This window comes from Engystomops pustulosus, chromosome 4 (assembly GCF_040894005.1).
Source record: "Engystomops pustulosus chromosome 4, aEngPut4.maternal, whole genome shotgun sequence".
Lineage (NCBI taxonomy): Eukaryota > Metazoa > Chordata > Amphibia > Anura > Leptodactylidae > Engystomops > Engystomops pustulosus.
This window is the reverse complement of record NC_092414.1, coordinates 79,796,549-79,820,751: the sequence shown is the minus strand read 5'-3', so window position 1 is coordinate 79,820,751 and position 24,203 is coordinate 79,796,549. Positions and strand designations below refer to the sequence as shown.

At 41.5% G+C, this 24,203-nt stretch overlaps 1 protein-coding gene across 1 annotated transcript in view; it reads right to left on the bottom strand.

Moving 5' to 3' along the window:
* NUAK1 (NUAK family kinase 1) overlaps positions 1-23,991 on the bottom strand; it is a 66,691-nt gene extending 42,700 nt beyond the window's left edge. Inside the window, exon 1 of the mRNA XM_072146482.1 lies at positions 23,438-23,991. Within this exon, the coding sequence (XP_072002583.1) occupies positions 23,438-23,866 (429 nt within the window). The 5' untranslated portion in view covers positions 23,867-23,991. The remainder of the gene's footprint in view (positions 1-23,437) is intronic.
* Positions 23,992-24,203: the final 212 nt, after the last annotated feature.

The window sequence follows — 24,203 nt, the reverse complement described above, 5'->3', positions numbered from 1 at the left end:
TAGCTGCAATACCCCATTCCAATGCTTACTACAGTGCAATATGCACAATGGTTATGCTGTTCACAAAGTCAGTGAAACATTATCTGTTTGGAGGCGACATTTCCTGGTCGGTCAATGGCCATGTGATTTAGTGGTATTGATCAGTAGAAGGGCCTGAGCACCAATCTCACAGCTTTATGTGATATGTAAACCCATTGAATCATATCTCACCCAAATCTCGCCCAGAGATAAACAGATGAGCACCCTGATAAGTCCCTCAGCTTTTGAGTCCCCAGGACCTATATGAGTGTTGCTTAACCATCCTATACATTCATATGATAAAATGATTTCCCCAGTTTATTTCTATATACTATAGAAGGATTGCCTGGAAGTGGTAGCATCTATATGAAGTGGCTAGACAACCATTATGATTCCGCTCTGGGTTCAACCTTCTCAATCACACTTTAGCGCACCAGTCACCTTGCAGCATCTTACCTCTTTCTGGCGCCTGCTGCTGTATTGCCATGTATTATTGGCCAAGGTATGAGCCAGTCTATGTGTAATGGACAGGGCTTCCATGACCATCACATTTTGAGTCAAGGGCTCAGGCAGTAACTAATGAAAGTTTTTTTTTGTGATGGGTGTCACATAATATCTACATGCAGCTGTACAGTTGTGAACCCAAAGAACAGATTTTACTGATGGTCCTCAGGCGTCCCAGTCCAATAATGACTCACTGTGATGTAAAAGCTTGGTTTGAACATCCATTGCCGGTTCAGGAAGTAGAGCTGCCACAGGCACTGTCTTTCTCAGGATGAACATGGTTGTGTGAAACTGGCCTCAATTATAAGTAATCTGTTATTCAGCAGCCACTATCACGTTACTTCCTCTTCCTGTGCCAGCGGTTGGCATACAAGAAGGCATTTTCTACAAAATGGAAGTACAGACAGATATCTCTAATTGTAGTTTTGATATTAAGTAAAACTTTTAGTGAAACAAACTGATAGCATGGCATATTCAACACGCAGAAACTTTTCCCACTACATTCCAAACCTGTCAGATGCCCAGAAAACAAGCTTCGGTCTGGTTACAGAGAGCTGCACTCTTACTTTCAAACATGTTTAACTTCAATGTATCTAAGCATATGTTTTGCTTGTGGGTGAAACCTAAAGCGTGTGCCAGTTTCAAAGTGGGCTTCAAAGCCATTAGCGTATTTTAATAAGAGATGCTGGGCAGACAAAGGGAGGAGTGGAGTGAGACGTTGCAACAAATATCCAGCCAAGTTCGTACAGGCTTCTTATGGCAGTACATCACAAGACATATCCTTTAAACACTGTCATATTCCTGACCACATCCCAGCTAAATTGAAGATGAGATTTCCTTTCTATTCATGCATACAAAAAGCAAACGTTTGCCAGATGTTAGCTACACACATTAAGAACAAAAATATATTCTCTTTCCACTCGAGAAATATCTGTTCAGCTGAAAGCATTTAAACATTTGACTACAATTTCCTTACATATCCCCCATCTGCCCAGAGATAAAACACCAAGTGTAAATGAAAAGGTATTTCTTGATTTATGAGCTCTTTAGGATTTATGATCCTTTATGATATGGCAGCTCATAAAGTATCTGATCTCCTAAGGCAGACAATTCCAAAGAAAGCAATGGGATGTTTTCATGTGAAAGATTCAAATACATAATGGGACATGATGGTTTGACAAGGAGAGGGCAACGTTATAACCAGAACAATGTCCTCCATGACATATGAATCCCAAGAATTGAACTTGTTGTCTGGGTTATTCTGTAGTAAGCAATAGATAAAATCATGCATGTACATTAGCCAGGACATAAGGATATATCAGGCGCAACAATGAAAAATTCTTGTGTGTCTAACTTTGCTAGGTGAGTGGAAAAGTCGCAAATGGTGGCTCAAATATGAAAATGCGACAAAAAGTTACTACTATAAGAGAGAAAAAAAAAGGCTAAGATAAATGACCCCCACTGTATTCCACAACATCACAATGGAGGTGTTAACATATAACCTGTTGCCTGGTACCCAAGAAGATATCCATGGTTATCCTTGTGTTCAAAGGTGAAGCCTAGATCATCTTGCTAAAAGCATGCTATGACTAAGGACGGTTAACCCGCCCGAAACGCGTTAGCGGTTGCTGTATCCCCGCATTGTGGATGTTGCATTAATGTTGCACGAATAAAGGACTTCAAATGCATTGCCTGGAGCTTGGCTGAGACGTCTTTTCATCTATTTTGGATACTTTACCCCAGCAGAGGGGAGGCCCGTGCCTCGCTCGGCATGCCATAACGGGAGGTGAGCTGGTTTTTGTTCATACCTAGATCATCTTGCTCCCCTTCAGCTACATCCATGAACCTGTCATTGCTAAAGCTGCATTGGAAATCTTACTAGATAACTTATAAACTAAAGGTATTACAATCAGGTATAGAGAGTATTGGAGTGCTGTTTCACAATTTCTACGTGCCCTCACCTTGGACGTTTTCTGCAGTTTCAAGCTGTTCACTATCTGTAAAATGTTTGTTTCACTAACAGGGACACTGATCCACATCCAAGGCCATTTATTAACCAAAAAAATGCTGCCATGCAAAACCTAGCCCAAAACATTTAGTAGGATTGTCTAACAATCACATAAAACATTTATACATATTGTATATGAAGGATGAAACGTACCATTATCTGGATATTCATAGTACAAGCTTATTAATATTAAGTATTACTATCATAAAATATGAATGCTGTTAACAACCTTTGAAATAAGAAGTAGGACTAGGTGTCTCACTCTGGGGTTTTTATAACTCCTCTTTACAACAATCAAAAGTGACTAAGCATGTAGAGCAAGCTCTCCACAAAGAATGGCATCTTCTCAATCTACGAAACTACAGGGGGTTATAGCTGCTGGAGCCCCATCGATCACACACGTCATAAATACTCCTTTAATGTCATACATAGTCTTTCCAGCTCATTACAGGCACTCTATTAAACCTTTCTTTGTTCTATGACCACATAGACCCCAAGGATCTTACATGTATAGAAGATGACCTGAGCTTCCTTATTAGGCCTCATGCACACAGAGCAGTTCCATACCAAGGAGCTATAGGCACAGTGGGGCAGATTTATTAATCTGTTAACTTTCCTGTGTACTAATATTTATGAAGGGTTTTAGATAGTTTTCAGACAATCCTATGACTCGTACCACAAAAGGGGCCAAAGAAATGGGGGTGTGGTTTTGTGGGAAAAATGGCTGTGTGCCAAATATAATGCTAACCCGAATTTTATTTTGCTTTTCTGATGTAAAGTAAACCAATGTATAGGAAGTGCAAAGTACGACTAGACAGATAGGCCTCATGCATATGTCCACATGATGACAACCGTGAGCTAGCCGCAAAATCGGCAGCTAACTCATGGCTGCCATAGACATGCATTGCATACAGGCAGGGTACAATGAGCACCGTGTCTAAGCTGGGTGGCCACCGCACCGTGTCTGAGCTGGGTCGCAACACCGCAATAAATCACTTTTGATAAATCTGTGCTACCTTTCTGTATTCTTTACCAAAGTCAGTGCTGTACAAGATTCATATAACAGTCTGGTGCTGGATGATAAATCTGGCGTACTATAAGGCTGTCTAGTCATACTCTGCACCTCCTATTAGTTGGCTTATGTTACACCAGAAGACAAAATTCTGGCGATAAGCATTAATTTTGGAGCACAGACACTTTGGTGTTACGCCACGCCTCCTTTGTTGTACTAGTCATAGAAGTACATGAAAAAGGGGTCTAAAACACTTGGTAAATGTGGTTGTAAACAGTTTCATAAATGTCCCCCACTATCTTTCAGTTGGCTGGGGTCAACTGTAGCGAGGCCATTTCTAAAAGTGTATACAAACTTTCTATAAGATTCCATTTTCCATACAAGCAAGATAATAGTATCTTGGCTGCTACACAAAACTAAATGGAGGAGGAGATAACAACATTATTCCACTCCAATGTCAAAACACGTCTGGATATCTAGACTCAGGAAAGGGAAGCCAGTATCACGTCTGGCAGTGATCTCTTCATGATATATATAGAGTGTGAATACTGCTATGTGTTCGGCTTATGTTCATGTTGTTTAAACAACAGTAAAAACATCTCAGTCTCTGGTAAACAGGAGAACATTCCACCATCAGCACAAAAGTCATTCTGTGGAATTTCTTAAGATCAACAATAGTCGCTTTACAGACTGATCAAGGTAGAAAGATGCTGATGAAACTTGTGGGCATTCATTTCTTACTTTATAATCATTTCTTTTCTAAGGTTTTCCTTCCATCTTCCCCTCCCCATGCATACTGAGGAGGTTATCTTCCATTAATCGTCATGCTTTTATAACTTACAGTAGAAAACATTAGGCTGGTGTAACTGAATTCTGATATGTACTTTAGCCTAACATGAAAAAGGTCCCCTGCCACCAGAGATTGAATGGCAACAACATGAGACTAGGGAATTGGGTTCCTTGGGTCCACTGCAGAAAATCATTCTGGGGGCTTGTCCTCCTTCAACCTCCAGCAAATATACACTAGCAGCCTCCAAATTGGGTTGTCTTCTACTGGACCTCTGGGATTCGCTACAAGGCAAGAGGCAGAGCCTACTGGATGATCCTCTGGTACGCTTGTGGATCAAACACTGGATGCCTTGTATTGCAACTGTGATTATTGGTGATTGATTAGATGTGTATTTAAAGGTGGTTTCTCCATCTCAGTATATGGCAAAACATGTCTTATAGATGTTTGTTTAATCTCTGAAATCTGAATTTATATTTAAGTAAAATAAGAGACACCAACAGCTTGTGGCCACTGTATATAGATAGACGGACAACCCTCTTTCTCAATTTAACATCATTTTAACCCTATCTACAGTATTGAAAAAGGAACAATCGGTAACAGTTGGACTCACAATGAATATCTCCAACTATCTCTTTTGAATGAAAAACCCTATTACAACCCCATATGTTTGATTTAAAAATCAAACAAGATATATATACTAAAAATTGGGCTTTCTCAGCGGGTTAAGGATTGTATCGCCAGACCAATCTATCCACACATCAATAAAGTAGGAAAGAATTGGTCATGTCAACTGGGTGTATATTCTCAGATTTCTTTGCTATAAGAGGTAAGCACATAAAAAGGGAAATACGCTTTGGGCAGAAGCCGTCATTAGGTGGGCATTAAAAACAAAAACCTGAAATGCGTCATGATATATCTGCATGTGTATTGAAAATAAAATATGTTTGTCCTGGTCAGGAGCCTTCTGTTACTTGTAACTTCACTGTTACCTCAAAAGGAAATAATGGACTTTTTCTGTCTGTCATAGCTGTATATTCATGCTGGGTGTTGTAGTCCAATCAATTTCACTGTATTAAATCTGGGCCACTTCCAATCTTTTACAAAAGTACATTTATTTTACATGTAATATATAGTTTCCATTAAAGCCACATGACTTTAGCAGTAAAATATTTTTATGATGGCTGTTAAACAAAAGTTAAGACAGTAAATCATTAGAATAAGGTAAAGTCAAGTCTATAAAAGTTTAGAGCATATCACAAGCAGTAGAGTAAATGTCTAACTATCAGATAAATTTGCCATTCAAGACACATAATGAAACCCCCTGAAAATGTTACAATGTCCCGGGTCAGGCTGTCCTGTCTACAACCTTAAATTAGGAGGGTATAATTCCTTGACTTCTTTTGTATACTGTTATTAAAGTCAAGTAGAACACAAATCTCTCTAACAGTATATTATTTCTTTATACTTGGATCATGCCAGGGGTCAAGTAAGGAGGAATATCAACATCCTGCAAAAGACTCAACGGCTAAAAAACATTATTTGTGACTTTTTTGTGTATTGTTACATAGACCCGTTTACATGGACCTGTCATTGGGAATGGGTACTGTTCTCACATGTATGAAATGGTATGGCACATTATCTAGGATAATTTTAAAAAAGTATTCCGTAATATCATGTCAGATAAACGTATCTTTTATTTATGCAAATCATCGGCCCCCGGCTACCTGGGCGACTAAATGCCCCAGCCAATCCCGCCTATCGGTGTGTCCTCACTCCGGCTTGACAACGAGAGCGTGGCGGGATCACAGTCTCATTGTGAAGCAGGAGTTCGGGCATACACAGAACTCAGGCTTGATAGCGAAATTGCTGAAATGCAGATAGGAGTGTGGCAAGGATGTGATGATGGGCAGGATCAGTCGCGGCTACAGAGGTGTGGAGTAGGCTTTGGCACAGCTACTACATCAACTTTATATTATATTCCCTGGCATAAGAGGGGTGTGTCCTGCTTGGCTGGCCACCCCATCTACTCCTCCCCATGCCCCATGCCTCTTCTCATCATCTAATGTGATCAGAGGGAAATCATCTAAGGTCCTGTTACATCTGAAAGGTCTATCGCATGTATGTATCTGATCACATGAAATCACAGCAAGCCTCCATGGACTTCTACTCCTTTGCATCCAAGATGGATTTCTACTTCTCCCCATTCTCCATGGAGGCTGGTTTGATTTCATGTGATAAGATACATACATGGATTAGACGTTGCAGATGTAACAGGACTTTTGATGATGTCATCCTTGTTACATGACTTTAAGTGCCCGATGATGTAACAGAGCTCTCCATACAGCAGAATATCATAACCTGTTAATCAGGAACAAGAAGGCAGGGGAATGTATTTAAATTTTAATATGCATGACTCAATTATAGTGAATGACTCAAATCAGGTGATTTGCACATAAGTTTACAAACTGATTTTTGTAACATTGCCACCATGGAAAGGAGCCATTTAGAGCAATGCTTTTAAAGAGGACCTGTTACCCCCAAAAAGACCCCCACCAAATATGCCCCCCATCCAGCGCCTTGGAGAGGAGGAGGGCTGACCCCTCCCCTCTTCGTAGAGATACACGGCATAAGGTGCCGCAACACAGGGAAAGATAGGACACCATATCGCTCAGTGACGCCATTGCCTGCTATGGGGGATGCAAGCTTGCATTCGTTCCCCCAACGGTCGTGTGCAAGGGACCTTAATCGAAATTTTTAATGAAGCCTTTATTTTGTCTGTGTTAATTTGCATGACATGTTCTCTTTAACTCTTATACCAATAATGAACTGAAAACAATGATAAAAAACCCAAGTTAGTGTTATTTCTAAAAAGTGATGTCATATTTGAAAAGATAGAGTTTCGTGTTGCATATTTCCCGCTGACATTCTCACTTCTACTGTTCTGTCCATGAAATATTTACATTTTTGGATGTGAGGTATGATGATGAGTGGAAAGATTATCAGCGGTGTCCCAGACTGCTGCCTAAGCTGGAAAAACACATTATGGTTAATGCATGAAACTCATAAAACTTTCTGCCTTGCTGTAACATTGAAGCCAACTAGATTGAATGACAAGGACGTGTGCCAGGCTAATTCTGGAAGGGTTCTCTCTGCCTCAATATCTCATCAAGTGAAAGTAGAACACAGGAGCAGAGATCCACAAGAATGTCGGCCTCATTACACATGTCCGATTCCAGGGAGCTACGATAGCTACATGGAGCAAAGTTTATTTGGTGCTGAAACACATTGACACATTTCATAAACTGACAATGGATGTTTTAGTACTGTTATTAAATATGTCACAGCAGTGTGTGGAGCGCCATTACCTTTTAACATCTAAAATGACACGCAGTGGAAAAAGCTACGTATTTTGAGACTTGACAACATTGTCATGAAAGTGAAAAGTGTAATTGGGGCTATGACATAGACAGGAAGCTTTCATCATTAAACCTCATACGTGTAATGTTCTTGTTTTACATGAATTTCTAAAAAAAAAAAAATAGAATCATTTTGGGAGACAGAAATCTATTTAAAGAGCTTGTGTGGCTTAGAAAGACCCTATATTAAATATTTAGGACCTGCCCGAATAATTAGCACATTTAATTAGAAACCCAAAAGGCAAACCTTTAAGAACTTGAAAAATGTATTCTATGTATCAGGTCAGCCCAACCATTCTTTCCCCCCTTTCCCAATGGACCATTGTCCTATCCAATTATATTATGACATAAGAGCACAGTATGCAGGCCGGTGAACCCAAATTAGTTTATCAGACCAAACAGTTTTACCTCTAATGTCCAGTTTTCCTTCACAAATGTCAATAGATGCGAGTTTCCCCCTAAGGTGTCCTAAGGTAGCCACTGTCTCTCAATTGCATTGCTGGTTGGATACTGTGGCCAATGCCAACCAGGGAGCCCTCAAGACATTTATGGCATATTCTGTACATGTGCCACAAATATTTTAAGTATCCAGGTCAGACAATCCTCATGCATAATTGTGTGCAACTAAGGAAATTCTCTGTTTGCACTCATTATGGTTTACACTTTTTTAATGCACTATAGGACTACAGGTTTGTGCCGAAGTATAGTTATGTTAGGATGTAACTTAAAGAGAACGTGCTATCAGGTTTTTACTATTCAAGTTAATGACAGGTTCTCACAAAAATCTTCATACTGTAGAACTGTATGAAAATCAAAAGATCAGATCTAGCTTACATCACCTTCAAAAAAGTTGCTGGCACCTTGCTAGGAGACTCACTAAGTCACAAGGGGGGGGGGGTTTCACTTTCCCCGAGTCCCTGTATGACTCAGTTCAACAATCTCATTCCCCCCCCTTCAGAAATGGGGTGGGATGAGAGAGTTGAGAGAGACATTGGCTATGTGTGACTCGCTGAAGAAAATTCTGGATGGGGCCTAACTTTCTGACGGAGGTATCTCAGACCCCATCGGACCCCTGCTCTTATGATCTGTGGGGGTCTCATCACTGAGATACCTCCGTCAGACCCTTCGTCTAACTAGTTTTGTGGAAAAACCCCTTTAAGGAGTTGCTACATGTTACTGTATGTTGAATTCACAACCCGTCAAGAGTTATCGACATATTAGGGGAGAAAATGTATTAGATGCATTCTTATTGTGGCTGAAATTTACATAAGTCATACATCTATGTCAGGCAGCAAGTGAACTGTCAGTTCTTGAAGCTTATATGATATGTGGGAGAGCATAAAGATATGTGTAACTTTGTGAAGGGCCAGATTGTACTATGTAGATTAATGGGTTTAGAGTATCTCCAAAATTTCAGGTTTTCTATGATATTCTCAAATTAGTAAGGAAGGACAACAGGGAACATGTCAACTAGCTCATGGGCACAAAGTACACTGATAGCTTGAAGTATCAGATAAAGCGTTAAAGGTGATTTACACTACTGTTGACCACACACTCTAGTCATGTTTCTTAGCTGCACTATACACTAAGTCTACTGTCATGCAGGGCAGCTTATCACACAGTCAAGGAGAAATTCGGCAGAATTCTGGAGTAATAGTAACCTGAAATGCTGCGTGCCACATTTATTGAGGGTTTTAGTCAATTTTTGGGGAGTTTTATGACTTCTCCAATTCACTCTGTGCACCAGAATATTCAGACATAAACTAATAACTGGTCTAAAATAGAGTCCACGGTTCTAAACTGTCTAAAATGCTGTCGCCTTTCCGTTGCATGCATCACCCCTGCTCTGATACCTTCCTTTCAATAAAGCGTTCCTGCATTTGATTTCGGTGAGTGCGGTTTTTCTTCTCGATATTGGATTGTCTACTTGTGTCAAGCTTGGACGTGCACACCGCAGCGGAACTTGTTTTGTGCCAGTTTGCATGTGCAGCTGTTGCTGCCGCACTTGGATGTTGCTGTTTGACTGTGACCAAGTGGTGCCTGTCGTTCTGCCTCTACGGTCCCTCAATGCCATGGTTCTAAACTACTCTAGATAAATTATCCAGCATATTTTATCTGACTGTGGAGTCTAACTCTGCACTAGTCTATTCACAACACTTTTTAAAGAGGATCCATCAGGTCGATTTGGGACACTAAATCACCCAAATGTCCTTATTGACCGTTAGTTTAGTGTCCCAAATCCCCCTTTACTAAGTTCCTATTTGCCGCTATTAAAATAACAACCGTTTATACTTGCCTCAGTTTGGTCCTCTCAGCACCTGCTCCATCACATAGTGAAGCTGGTGTACTGCACCCCGGCTGCGAAGCTGGCGTACTGCACGACGCTTGATATAAAGCCGTGGTGTACAGCTACAGATTTTTTGAAGTACTGCTCAGGCACGTGAAGCACAAGAGATGGGTCCCATGGAGGGACTTGGTAAAGGATGTACAAGGACCTATGGGCGATTAAGTGTCCTCTTTAAGCATCTACCTCAGTGAACCAGAAGTCGGTTCCCGAGGTATGATAAACCTCTCTGAGCAGCATTACCCATACTGGTCACCATTTTCAGGACCCTATTTATACATTTTAGTTTGCTTGTAATCATTTCCCTATTGGCTGTCATTTATAAATAGTGAGATGACGTACGCCTCCGCAGCTACTCACCGAGGCCCACTGGCTCATGGATCATAAGGTTCTGTATATTCTAGGGAAGCACTGGTCACTATTTTATCATATTTTGACACAAGTTTGGCTTGGATTCTAAATTTGATTTGATTTCACAGTAAGTATACTCAGACATTCTACATGTATTCCGGGCAGTGAATGTAAATATAAAGGTGTTGACTTCAACCTCCAAATTATTAACATCTATTTCAATTGAACATCTGTGAGATCTGCTGCAAAAACAAGTCTGATCCTGGGAAAACTGACCTGGCAGCAGACAAGACTAAAAGGATCTGCTGCTAATGTCTTGGTGCCAGATACCACAGGACACCTTATAAGGTCTTCTGGAGTCCATGCCTTGATGGTTCAGAGCTCTTCTGGCAGCACAAGAAAGAACTTTGCTGTATTAAGTGGTAGTTTTGGTTGAATGGAGTCCACATACAAGACAATTTAATAATATAAATAGGATATTGGAATATTCTAGGCACAACATTTTACTTTTCAGTATTGTTAAAGCAATGAACATAGGAGAAATCCCACACGGAGTGAACCTCAATATGGACTTTTAACATCTTTACCATTCAGTGCAGAAAACACCCAGCATGGATTAAGCATCTGTGAGGCCACTTCTGGTAACACTCCAGGATATTGGCTGGATATATGAAGAGGCACACCTCTCGTCTCTCTCGTGTATCTCTCTGTATGATCCAAACATTAGGATGTTGGCAGTGCAATGCTCTGTATAACAGATGTTACATAGCAGTATCTACTCTTTGGCTGACTATGTAGTAGACAATTAAAGAAGCTTTATATTAGTAATGTATATAAATGCACATTGCTATATAGTTAATGACACCATGTGAGTTACAGTAGAAAGACTAAATATGTCTGTAATTATTTCCTGCTGAGTGTCAGGGCTTGTCACTTGGCAATGGCAGCATACAGAAGAATGGGATCAGGCCTGCTGACAAGTGAATGCTAAGATCTGTGTGGGATGACACTGCAAGGAACGGCAATACTTACTCCCTTATCTTGTGTCTAACAGAAGGAAAAGGAAATGTTTCCTTTATGGCTGCAAATTTGTATTGTTATACTTCCATGCAACTAAAGTGTAATACCAATCATGGTGAAAAGTTACTGCATTTCATCAATTCTCTGTAATTCAATAATACAATTGCAGCCGGCATGTAAGAATTGTATAAAAGACCACACTAAAATGACTGAATTGCTTTGACCCCAATGACACCTAATGACATGTGGTTGTATTAGGAGCCTGAGGCAATGGTGACCCTATTCACTAACATTACTTGATTTGTCATACAGCCGCCCAAATCCCTGTGTATCCACCAGCTTTATAGCGCAAACTACACATTTTATTATCCCCTATAAAGGCTTTATCATGAGAGTTTGTACATTGTTACATTGTACATTGTTACACCAGAGATGTTGGATTATTGATACGCTGTAACATAAGGTTAGAACAGGTTTCTGGTCTCTACATGCAGATAAGGAAGTTTTCATTCATCCACAGCAAGCACACATCTCAAACATTGTCAACAATTTTGTCAAAATTGGTCAGAAATTAATTGATACACGCGGCTTTACGTCTTCTTTAAGATGGAGTCTTGAATAATCTGAGACAGACTGGTTGCTAAGAACACAATATAAGATCCTAATAATGCATCCCTGGTGACCAGTCTCCAAATGACTCAGCTGTTCAGCTCAAAACTGGGATGGAAGTGCATTGACAGCAGAGAAGGGAACAGCAGCTTGGCAGACATCAGGCCATTTTATTCTTCATTTCCGCCTGCATTATTTATCATATGTACAGTCGGAGATGCAGTATAAAGTGCTATATAATGTCTATACTACCACACCAGGCAAGGGCTGCTAATGATAAAACACACAAGTCATCCAGACCACTGTCATCAAGCTGCAAAAAGTAACACCTCACTAACATCTCTTCAGCCTGGCATTAAGACCCTTCACTGACAAACTATACGTCCCAATAGGAGAGGGTAATGTGTACAGGGCAAACACAACTTGGACATGATTTAGATGTTCAGCAAACACTCACTAGAACTATGCATACATTACATAGTCCATTGTCAGAGGCATTTGATAGGAAACAAAACCACTTTTGTACTCCACATACTTTGTCTCATTATGAACAATGTACGGTATTGCATTGCTTAGATAATGTTACATGTAAACTGAATTCCATGATTTTCATTACCTCACCTGATCAAGACCGTCAGAGAATGGAGCAACAGCTTGGATAGATAGACAAAGAGGGACAGATGACAATATGAAAAGTATATAATGCAGAGTATACAATGCCAGCTCGCTCCTCTATAGCTGAGGGATATGGAAGACATTTCTTGCAAATGCTTTGATCATATTGAAAACCTAAGGCTCAGTCCTCAGTCAATGAAATCATCTCTGTGTTTCCCTGCTGATAGTAGTACATCCTGAACCACTGATATATAGTACTGTACATCCTGCAATAACTCAGTGTTCCTATTTGTACACAGCGGACTGCTTCATTCTTGTTAGTGGCTCCATGGATTTAGGAAAGGGGGTACCATCTAGGAGTGTAGGCACATTGTATTATCTGCTGCAGACTTGTTTGGATGTAATCTTGTGTAATGTACATGAGATATAACTAAATCTCATCCACAAAACCTGCAGCGTAAACAAAGACACATCAGTAATCAGTATAACTGCAGTGATAATTTCATTGCAGAATGCCACTCTACCAAATCTTAAAGGGTCTGTCCAGTTTTTTTATTTATTAATGGTCTATCCTCAGAATAGGCCATCAAAATTGAATTGGTCGGGGGTTAAAATCCTGGCCTGGCACCGATCAGCTCTTCTGGTCCACCATAACACATCACATGGAGCCAGAAGCCGAAGCACTGCAAATGCATGCTCAGCAGCTATTCACTCCAATAGGAGTACTGACCACATCACATGACATGGAGCCATCTGCTGCTGAGATCTTGGGTTGTAACAGCTGATAAGTGCAGAGGATGGGATTTGATCCCCCAATAATCAGATTTTCAGTTCTGAAGATGGGTTATCACTGCTAGTCACTGCAGATATACTGTTACCTCCACCATTTACAGTGAAAGAGTAAATAAAATCTGCATGTTTCCATGTTGATAAGATTTTATTAAATTTTATCTACTTTGCTGGCCCCAACAGTTGTTCTAGCCCAGGATAACACACAGAGTGGCCGAGCAATATAACAGCAGCCTTAAAGTAATGGGCAGTCCCTTTCAAGTTATGATGGGCAAGAAGAAAACTACATTTTCAGCTTCATATTGACCCCAAATACTGACTATAACCGTTTTCATATTGCTGATGCAAACAATCAAAAAAAAACTGAATAATAACAGAGTTAGCTAATCCCATAGGATCTAGGCGTTACTGCTCAATAATGGCTTAATCCTAAACAGAGCTATTACAATATTATTGGCTTAGTGCATGACTTCAAGATACATCTGGTATTATGCATCCTTATTGTTTGTATTGTTCACTAGAATACATGGAAAAATTGTATTTAAAGTAAAGTCCATCTTGGGCTACATGCACACGATGGTGTGCAATTTACGCCCCCTTCCATTCCCCCCAACAATGTCCAGCACATTCTCAGAGCGGTGAGACATAGCAGCTCAGGGGTGACATCAGGTCGCACAACCACTAAAATCTAACACAGGCCGCAGTCAGAGATTGTGGTGGATGTGCACTGACACTTTGTCGCTACTGAGCCTCTGTGTACCAACAGTCGCTGGCAGTGACGGATGGCGTCGCCCTGGAGTGTCAGAGACAGGTAAGTATAGTTATTTTTATACCCCCTGTGGCCCAAATTATATATATATATATATATATATATATATATATATATATAAACACTCACCGGCCACTTTATTAGGTACACCATGCTAGTAACGGGTTGGACCCCCTTTTGCCTTCAGAACTGCCTCAATTCTTCGTGGCATAAATTCAACAAGGTGCTGGAAGCATTCCTCAGAGATTTTGGTCCATATTGACATGATGGCATCACACAGTTGCCGCAGATTTGTCGGCTGCACATCCATGATGCGAATCTCCCGTTCCACCACATCCCAAAGATGCTCTATTGGATTGAGATCTGGTGACTGTGGAGGCCATTTGAGTACAGTGACCTCATTGTCATGTTCAAGAAACCAGTCTGAGATGATTCCAGCTTTATGACATGGCGCATTATCCTGCTGAAAGTAGCCATCAGATGTTGGGTACATTGTGGTCATAAAGGGATGGACATGGTCAGCAACAATACTCAGGTAGGCTGTGGCGTTGCAACGATGCTCAATTGGTACCAAGGGGCCCAAAGAGTGCCAAGAAAATATTCCCCACACCATGACACCACCACCACCAGCCTGAACCATTGATACAAGGCAGGATGGATCCATGCTTTCATGGTGTTGACGCCAAATTCTGACCGTACCATCCAAATGTCGCAGCAGAAATCGAGACTCATCAGACCAGGCAGCGTTTTTCCAATCTTCTACTGTCCAATTTCGATGAGCTTGTGCAAATTGTAGCCTCAGTTTCCTGTTCTTAGCTGAAAGGAGTGGCACCCGGTGTGGTCGTCTGCTGCTGTAGCCCATCTGCCTCAAAGTTCGACGTACTGTGCGTTCAGAGATGCTCTTCTGCCTACCTTGGTTGTAACGGTGGCGATTTGAGTCACTGTTGCCTTTCTATCAGCTCGAACCAGTCTGCCCATTCTCCTCTGACCTCTGGCATCAACAAGGCATTTCCGCCCACAGAACTGCCGCTCACTGGATGTTTTTTCTTTTTCGGACCATTCTCTGTAAACCCTAGAGATGGTTGTGTGTGAAAATCCCAGTAGATCAGCAGTTTCTGAAATACTCAGACCAGCCCTTCTGGCACCAACAACCATGCCACGTTCAAAGGCACTCAAATCACCTTTCTTCCCCATACTGATGCTCGGTTTGAACTGCAGGAGATTGTCTTGACCATGTCTACATGCCTAAATGCACTGAGTTGCCGCCATGTGATTGGCTGATTAGAAATTAAGTGTTAACGAGCAGTTGGACAGGTGTACCTAATAAAGTGGCCGGTGAGTGTATATATTTAACTGTTTAAAGTCATTGGGCCACATGTATCACAAATTTTTTTCTGGTGTTTTTGCGCCTTTTCATACCGGGGCACCGTTTTTGCGCCATTTTTGCGTTTAAATGCCAAACTAGCTGCGCAGCAAAAATAAGCAGGTTTCCCTCATCTATCCTACCAATCCAGATGTTTTTTTGCACTTAATGATATTCATCACTTGCGACTTTTCATTTAGGCGCAAAAATGGGCGCAAAAACATTCCATCCTGAAGGTGGAGTTAACTGAGAAGTAAGCACTGAGCACCTGTGCAGAGCAGCTCATCCCCAGCAGCAGAGCTCACCCAGACACTAGTACAGATAATATAGGCCTAAATGCACTGAGTTGCCGCCATGTGATTGGTTGATTAGAAATTAAGTGTTAACGAGCAGTTGGACAGGTGCACCTAATAAAGTGGCCGGTGAGGGTATATATTTATATATATATATATATATATATATATATATATATATATATATATATATATATTCTCAGACAACCCCTTTAATCCCATAGAAGCAGTGTCTTTTCACTACTTTTGGTTGTGTGTAAACTCCTCATATATTTTAATCACGTTGCAGTAAAGAACTATAAGTAACTAATCTAGTGGCTACAATTAGTAGTGAAATTCCCAAATATTTGTCTACATGAAGTGTATAAACTATGGACTATATAAACAGACATTGACTTCTCAGGAACATCTGACTACCAGAAGCAGAGGTTTTGGTGGCTGTAGTGATAATGCATGAATAATTTAGGTCAGTTCTACATTATTGAACGGCTTCTGTTTGCTTGAATCTGGAATAGAATTATCTGTAGACATTTTAATTAAGGTTCCAATAACATGAAAATCTTCTGATCAGTAATGTGCAGTAATCCTGTAAAATATATAGTACAGCAGTAAGGGAGGAGGGAGGACATAGTATCCTGTATATTAGGCAGGAATAGTCTGGTCCCAAATTTTGTTTTAAAGTTTTGCTTTTTAATTGAAGGTTCACATTAAAGGAAATGGACCATCAAAATCTATACCGATAAACCAGGGGCACTTACTCATAGACCCCAGCGCCATGACTATGGTAAAGTTCTTATATTTGTTATCCATGGCCTCCTGCCTTCTAAAATCAACTTATAAAATTATGCTTATCAACCAGAAGGGCTGAGTAAGTTCCCCCTGGTTAATCATGCTGATATTTTGATGGTAGAATTCCTTAAAATATAACCAAATAAAAAAGTTAGAAATATCAGGGCTGGCAACAATTGGTTAACAACAGTTGTACAATGGCTAGAGATCTGTTGACTGCTAGGTAACCAAAATGTATCCAGGACCCATACTGATTGGCTATGTACAACAATGTCTATAGCCCCTTCTGATAAGACAGAACATCAGATAGTTCCCTATACATTCAGAATACATTTGTATCTCTAACTTCAGTCGCTACTTAAAAAAGCATAGAACATTATTCAATTCAATGAGGATTGCTCCAGAGCCCCCTCTTGTGGCGGCTGTAGGAAGCGGGAATTTTGACAATTTTAGAATTTGTAGCTGTAAGTGAGAAAAACAAACACTTTCTATATGGATATTGTGGCAGAGAGCTAAACAGCAGTAATACAGATTGGCCACAGCACAGAGAACAGCGCTGTTCTTCCAATCCCTGCAGCAGAAGTGGTTAGAATCTGCTCGGGATCCTATTGTGGAGTTTGCGATTTGAGCAGTAACTAGAAAATAATTACTAAAGTGACTTTAGGAAACCCCAAGTTCTCTTTCTGACAGAGGATGGAAAATAAAGGCCTGAGAGGGGAACGGCAGTACTATTGTTTCAGTCACCAGCTCTGGACTCTAGATTGGACCTGACTGTTCTGGCAGTTTGCATCTGTTTTATGTCACTGCTGGCCAGGGTATACTTCAGAATAAAAAAATTAGTCTAGGAAAAAAAAATCATAGACATTTTCTTGCAATTCCACCAAGTCTGCTGGAAAAGGGCCCCATATCATTCATCACAGAATATGTGTTACAAGTATTTAGTGCCAGTGAAGAACATAATGTATTACAATACTTAGGAGGGGAATGCTCATTTATTAAATGATTTGTGTTTCACCTATACAATAGCTTAGGTCACATTGTTACTTTGTGACATCATAGAAGTTATGTTAGCATAGCTAAAGCTACTGCCTATGTTAAATGCTACAGTATGTGCTATCTGGCAGAAGCATTAGAGCTAGAAACCCTATATTCTGCTTCCATAATTCATAAAACATCATACATATAATATTTACCTTACACCATGTATAGTATATAGACTAAATCAGGAGTTATGAACCTGTATTGTCCTCATTTCCAAGCTGAACAGCTGTTCAGAAGTGTATATTGGTCTAGTGTTCTGACAGCGGGCAATGTATCTGTTCCCAATTTAACTTAAGTTCACATGGCACATCAGCAACTTTACCCAGCAGGTGACACCATAGCTGTACCTAGATGATTATCTGGACTGTATGTATTTACAATCATTCCTCTAGGGGGCAGGTCTGAACCTTGCTATATTCCATTAAAAGCTCCTCCTATGATCACAGTTTATGCACAACTTCCTTATAAAGCTTATTGCTAGTTGATGATCGTATGTGAAGGTAAAGTTTGTGGAACATGCCAATTTCAGTAGACCTGGCTTAAGTGCTGACCCTACGCTCATAGCAGATTGTCAGGTAAAAAACGACTGGGCATGTCAAATTTCTACACGTTTTATGAGAAAGATGTATAAAGATGTCTCTTGCAGCTCTACCTGATGAGAACGCCTGGACTGTTGGTTGAACAGAGCATGCACGTGTATGGAGGAATAGCTGTAGGACAAACATTTTACAGCTTTTGAAGACCTCCAGTTGAAGTGAACTACCTTATATACTCGAGTATAAGCCTAGTTTTTCAGCACAAAAAATGTGCTGAAAAACCCAAACTCGGCTTATACTCGAGTCAAAAAAATAAATATATCTAAACTCACCTTTCCGGCGACCCCTGTATATCTTCTGTGCGATCTGTCCGGCAGTGGCGGCAGGCTATATACACTGGGGCAGGGTCTGGCAGGCTATATACACTGGGGCAGGGGCTGGCAGGCTATATACACTGGGGCAGGGGCTGGCAGGCTATATACACTGGGGCAGGGGCTAGCAGGCTATATACACTGGGGCAGGGGCTGGCTGGCTGGCTATATACACTGGGGCAGGGGCTGGCTGGCTGGCTATATACACTGGGGCAGGGGCAGGCTGGCTGGCTGGCTATATACACTGGGGTGGCTGTGACCAATGCATTTCCCACCCTCGGCTTATACTCGAGTCAATAGGTTTTCCCAGTATTTTGTGGTAAAATTAGGGGCCTCGGCTTATACTCGGGTCGGCTTATACTCGAGTATATACGGTAAATTAACTACACATTTATTTAGGATGAACTCCCAAATGATATGTACATTAGAAGCTAGTATCAGCTTCATACTCTACAGTGGATTGTAAAATATTAAGTATTTAAAGGAAATCTACCACTTGATTTCATACATTATAAACCAAACATACCTTGAGAATGCTCTTGCTACACTGATGCAGACACATACCTTGTTTAATCCCAGAGCTAAAAACCACTGGGCGATACTCCTCTTGCACTGCTTCAGGGAATGATGTAATTACTGTGTTGTGCCTGACAGGCAGAAGTAACCAATCACTGCACCATCCCCCAGCTGCTGTGTATAAATCAACCAGCTCAGGTTGATTAGTCCTGTCTGGACAGTTCAGGAAGCTCTGTGTAATGTGTTTATGAATGGCAGCCAACCTGCACCAAGCTTCCCCGAGGTCCTGAATTTTATAATTGTTTTTCCAGCAAAACCACTCAGCTCAGGCATTAAACAAGATATGCTTCTGCATCAGTGTAGCTACAGCATTCTCAAGGTGTGTTTGGTTCATAATGCATAAAATTATATGATAGATTTCCTTTAAGAAGTGAAAGGCCTATTGTCCTCAAGCTAGTTTGATGTGTCCAACTCACATCAAACTCGCATCGTGTGCTTGCTGCAACGCCCGGCCCAAAGCCCAGTAAGCGGAAGTGAAATCAGCATTTCAGTCAGTTCACTTCCGATTTCTGAGTGTTCAGGCTGGATGTTATAGCAAGCACATGATGCGAGTTTGATGTGAGTTGGATGCATCAAACTCGCTCGTGGGCAAGAGGCCTAAAGAGGGACACAGAAAGATGGTGCTCTGTTCACATGAGACTTCTTAACCTAATGGCATGTGCACAGTTCCCCCTAATGCACTGTCCCCATTATTTAGCATCCATGTGGCAGCAGTATGCTGTGAGGATGCTGTGCATTCAGGGACTAGGAAGCTAGTCAGAGCTGATGGCAAGGTGAATAGAGCTGAATAGAAGACAACCCTGGAGGGAAGCCTATGAAGGGCTACAAGACTGGAGACTGGGGCAAAGATTCCCCTCCCAGCAGGACATTAATCTTAAACATACAGCCAAAGCTACAATGTAATGGTTTACATGAAAACATATTCACGTGTAAAAATGCCCAGACCCTAATCTCTTTGAGAATCTGTAACTTGACTGGAAAATCACAAATTTTCTCCAACCAGTTTCACTTCTATAAGCATCTAGTAACCAGATGACCATGTGATGGTCATGCCAGGTCTATTACAGCTGGAACAAGGGGCCTACAATGCCCTCTGTGACCTCATATGGCCCATGACAATGACACCCATCATCATCAATACAATGTTTTGTTTCGTTTTTTAGAAAACCTTGTACAGAAACCATGTACTCTGAGAAACACACTGGGAACTAGAACATTACTGGAAAGAGGCCGTGTGTGCAATACTCTAGTCCAAGTAGGTCAGTCGAAAAATCCCAGCGCTTGTCTACAAGGGACATGCTCTGAACTTTGCTGAGCCGTATCAGATGCTGGATTACATTTTTATGATAGGTTTCTCTTGACTAATATGCTAAGCACACTGTCTCACACCGCCATGTACGATAATAACTCTGGCAGAATACGTCATGTTGCTATAACAACAGGCCAGTTCTATAATTTTCTATGTATTAAAATGTCCTGTGTTGTTGTTGAGCAGCCAGTTATCTTATTGACTAAAACCAGAGCCATTTCTATTGTTATTACTACAAAAAAAAGTCACAAAAATATACAATATTATTCAGTACAAACCATACAATAATAACAATGGTGTAGTAATAAGCACTGGCACAGATGCTCAGGGGAACCAATCAGAGCTCAGATTTCATGTTCTTATTCTAAGACAAGAACCTATTTAATATGATGTCAGGATGCATGGCAAGCGATGACATCACTGGCGATGAAGTAGGGCGTTAGAAGAGCACTTTCATTTTGTATTAATGCTTGAAAGCACTTAATTACTTTATGCTTGAACTAGTAGGCCCACATTTATCAAAAACTGTGCACTATGTGGCGTTTGCCTGTGTAGTATACAGGGTACGCTAGATTCATGAAATGTGGTGCCCCATGTACTGCTCCGACAGAGGGCACCAACTTTTTTAGGTGCATCTTTAACATAGGGTGTGCAAAACACTTCTGTCGGACACTGCATGATAAATATGGCGCACAGTCCAACTGAAGACCGGAACGCCCCTTTATGAGCAGAATTTGATGCCTCGTCGGGTATAGTGCAGTGTGCGCCACAAATGTGTTGGACACTTTATAAATACATGCGCAAGCAGTTTGCACTAAAAAAATGTGCAAATTCCAACAGAAAGCTGGTACAGGGACTTTAGTAAATGTGGGGCATGGACTATAATACCATTGTCCTCTTACATGGCAGCCATTATTTATTCTAACCAATCAAATCATTGCTTGTATTATCTAGTAACATACAGTAATTTTGATAACTATTGTTATTGGCCATTATGTGTGTTATCGTACTATTGTTGTGTGCCCCCGGTGGTGGCCTATAGTTAGTGCAGCTGTCCGTCTGGTCTTGGTATATATTTATCCATGATCCATCCTTCCCAATTTTGTCAATCCAGGATCCCAGTTTAGGCTAAATGCCTTCTACTACAGTTTATGAATGAAGTTGTTTCACAAAGACATCCCCAGTACATATAAATTATGGCAGGAGGGGTGCTTATGGACCACCTCTATGAGGAAGAGTTGGGAGCTGCTGGTCCTGAACATATATATTAAAATATGTGGAAAACTTTGAAGTAGGGAGTCAAGAATCATGCCTATGCATCACAATAGGGATCCGCTAACACAGTGGGGGGGCATTCATTAATAGTGTCGCAGGGTGCGTTTTTTTGGTACATGAATAGTGCAGTAATTACACTGGGAGGTTAGATTGTGGCGCAGGGGATCAATGAATTGGCGCACAACCGAAAATAGTCTTAACTAACTCCACAGTAATGAAGGTGAAATTGAACTTTTAGCTGCTCTAATTGTGCAGCAAATATTGCGCCAAAAAAAGTGTCAGGAAACCAGAAGTGCAGGAAAAGTGTCAGGATTACACAGCTGAACCCAAATTATGCGGCCAGAAAAAAAAAGTGTGAGAGGCAGAAAAACTGCTTTTGGCGCAGTAATTCCAAACACTAACTATGGACCCAAGTGCGGCAAAAACTGGCGTAAAGACGATAATGAATGACTCTCAGTGTGGCCGATTCAAAGCATCCATGAACAATGGTCAGCCATTTATTGTAATGTACAGTTTAGACTGCATCTCTGGAGTAAGTGATAATTCCTTATGTGATTTCGTACAGTAGGGCGACTATTATAACAACAGGGTGGAATAGGTCATATCATGCCACAGCGATGGCAACATATTTGGAAGATTATCTCAAAATACACTTAACATGCCCCTGTGCCCCAGTCATCCCGCCAGGCACGCAGGGAGCTAAGTGGCGGACGTCACTAGAAATATCTCTCTTAGACAAGATACTTTCACCTGACACCCCCTGGCTTGTCCCTGTCTCACATCCGCGCTGGACTGACTCTGACTACTGCACACAGCTCTGCCTGGAGCCTGTTTGGGTCCAAAGGTTAGATAAACTGTTGTGAGACCTCACAGGGTGCATTACATGATAGAACAATGCTACAGGACGCTGGCTGCCAGCTACATGTGCCACCTTACCCCCTGTGTCATGGAAAGTTATTCCACACCAACATATACGCTTGCTGCCAGCGAACAGAATGACATTCACATCCTGATATCCTACTTCTATCACAGAGCTGAGAATTTGCTACATTTGGGTCTAGTTAGAAAGGTTGGTCTTGTTTTCTGCACTTACACATTGTAACAAAGTTTAAGCACAAACAAAAGACTTTGCAGCTGGTTTGGACATTTGGTTTATACAGAAGTGTTGCCATTCACTGACTGCAAGCAAAATCTAACGGAACATAAAGAGAAAGATAAGGAATGTCAGCACATGTCTGTGGAAATCCCCTATTTAAAGGGAATGTCTAATACAAGTGAAAGACTCTGACCAGTAAATCCTTATCTCTACTTTCACAATGATTTTTGTTAATCGCTCATTTCTTGGAAAAATGTGCGTTTATGGGAAAGGTGGGTGACAACCAGTATGGCAGCCATTACAACTCACATTATAGTTGTCACTCAACTACATTATAGTTGTCACTCAAAACAAATTGTTATCTCTGGGTTTTGCCAGCTTGATGTGCCAATTATTTCATCTTCAGGTTCAGTTACCATGACCAGGTAGCCTGTAGAGATGAAAAAAGACTAAAGATGGCCAATTTTACATTACAATAGAACACCCAGTTGCCAAATAAGGTGGTCACATGAAATGTAGATGAAAGCTGCAGAAGATACTTACCACTCTGCCTGAAAACCTTTCGATCGCCCGCTTGACTTTGCCATAGGTGCCTTTGCCCAGGGTCTCCAGTAGCTCATACCTGTGCTTGAGGTTATGTTTGTGATGATGCCTCTTGACCCCATGCTGCTTGAGCACCAGCTCTGGGGTGGTCTCCTCCTCTGAGGGGGCATGGGGTGGTGGGGACAGGTTCATCTGCCCCCTGCTATCCTCACTGGGCTCCAGCCTGTCCACCTCAGCCTCTCCATCCATGTCTCCAGGGGTTGGCTGTGCACTGGTCAGAGGGTAGAGACAGTCAGCAGCCCCCCATGATGTGTGCCCACTACAATGGTGGCAGCTCTCTCCTCCAGGATGCTGCCATGCTCCTGCCGGGCTCATGTGAGAGGCCCTTTTCATCCCCCGTTCTCTCCTCTTGTGTGAGGGAAAGCCCATGTGGGCGGAGCAGCCGCGGCCCCTCCCTTCTCCCTCACATTCCAGGCAGCGCACGGGGCACGGGGCATGCCGCCCATTGTGGGAGACACACAACTTGTACTGCCCAGGGTGGCAGACAGCTGCCGTGCCAGCTAGTATGGAGGGCACTGATACCCACCGGCTCAGGCAGCTGTTACTAGGCAGCAGTCTGCCCCGACTCAATGCACGCAACCTCCTCTCCTGAACAAAGGAAGAGAACACTAGAATGGTTCTGTTAATAGGATTCCTTATGAATGCACTTGTCATGCAATAATAATAGTGTAATATAGAGGTGCATCTCTGTCTATACAGAGGTTAT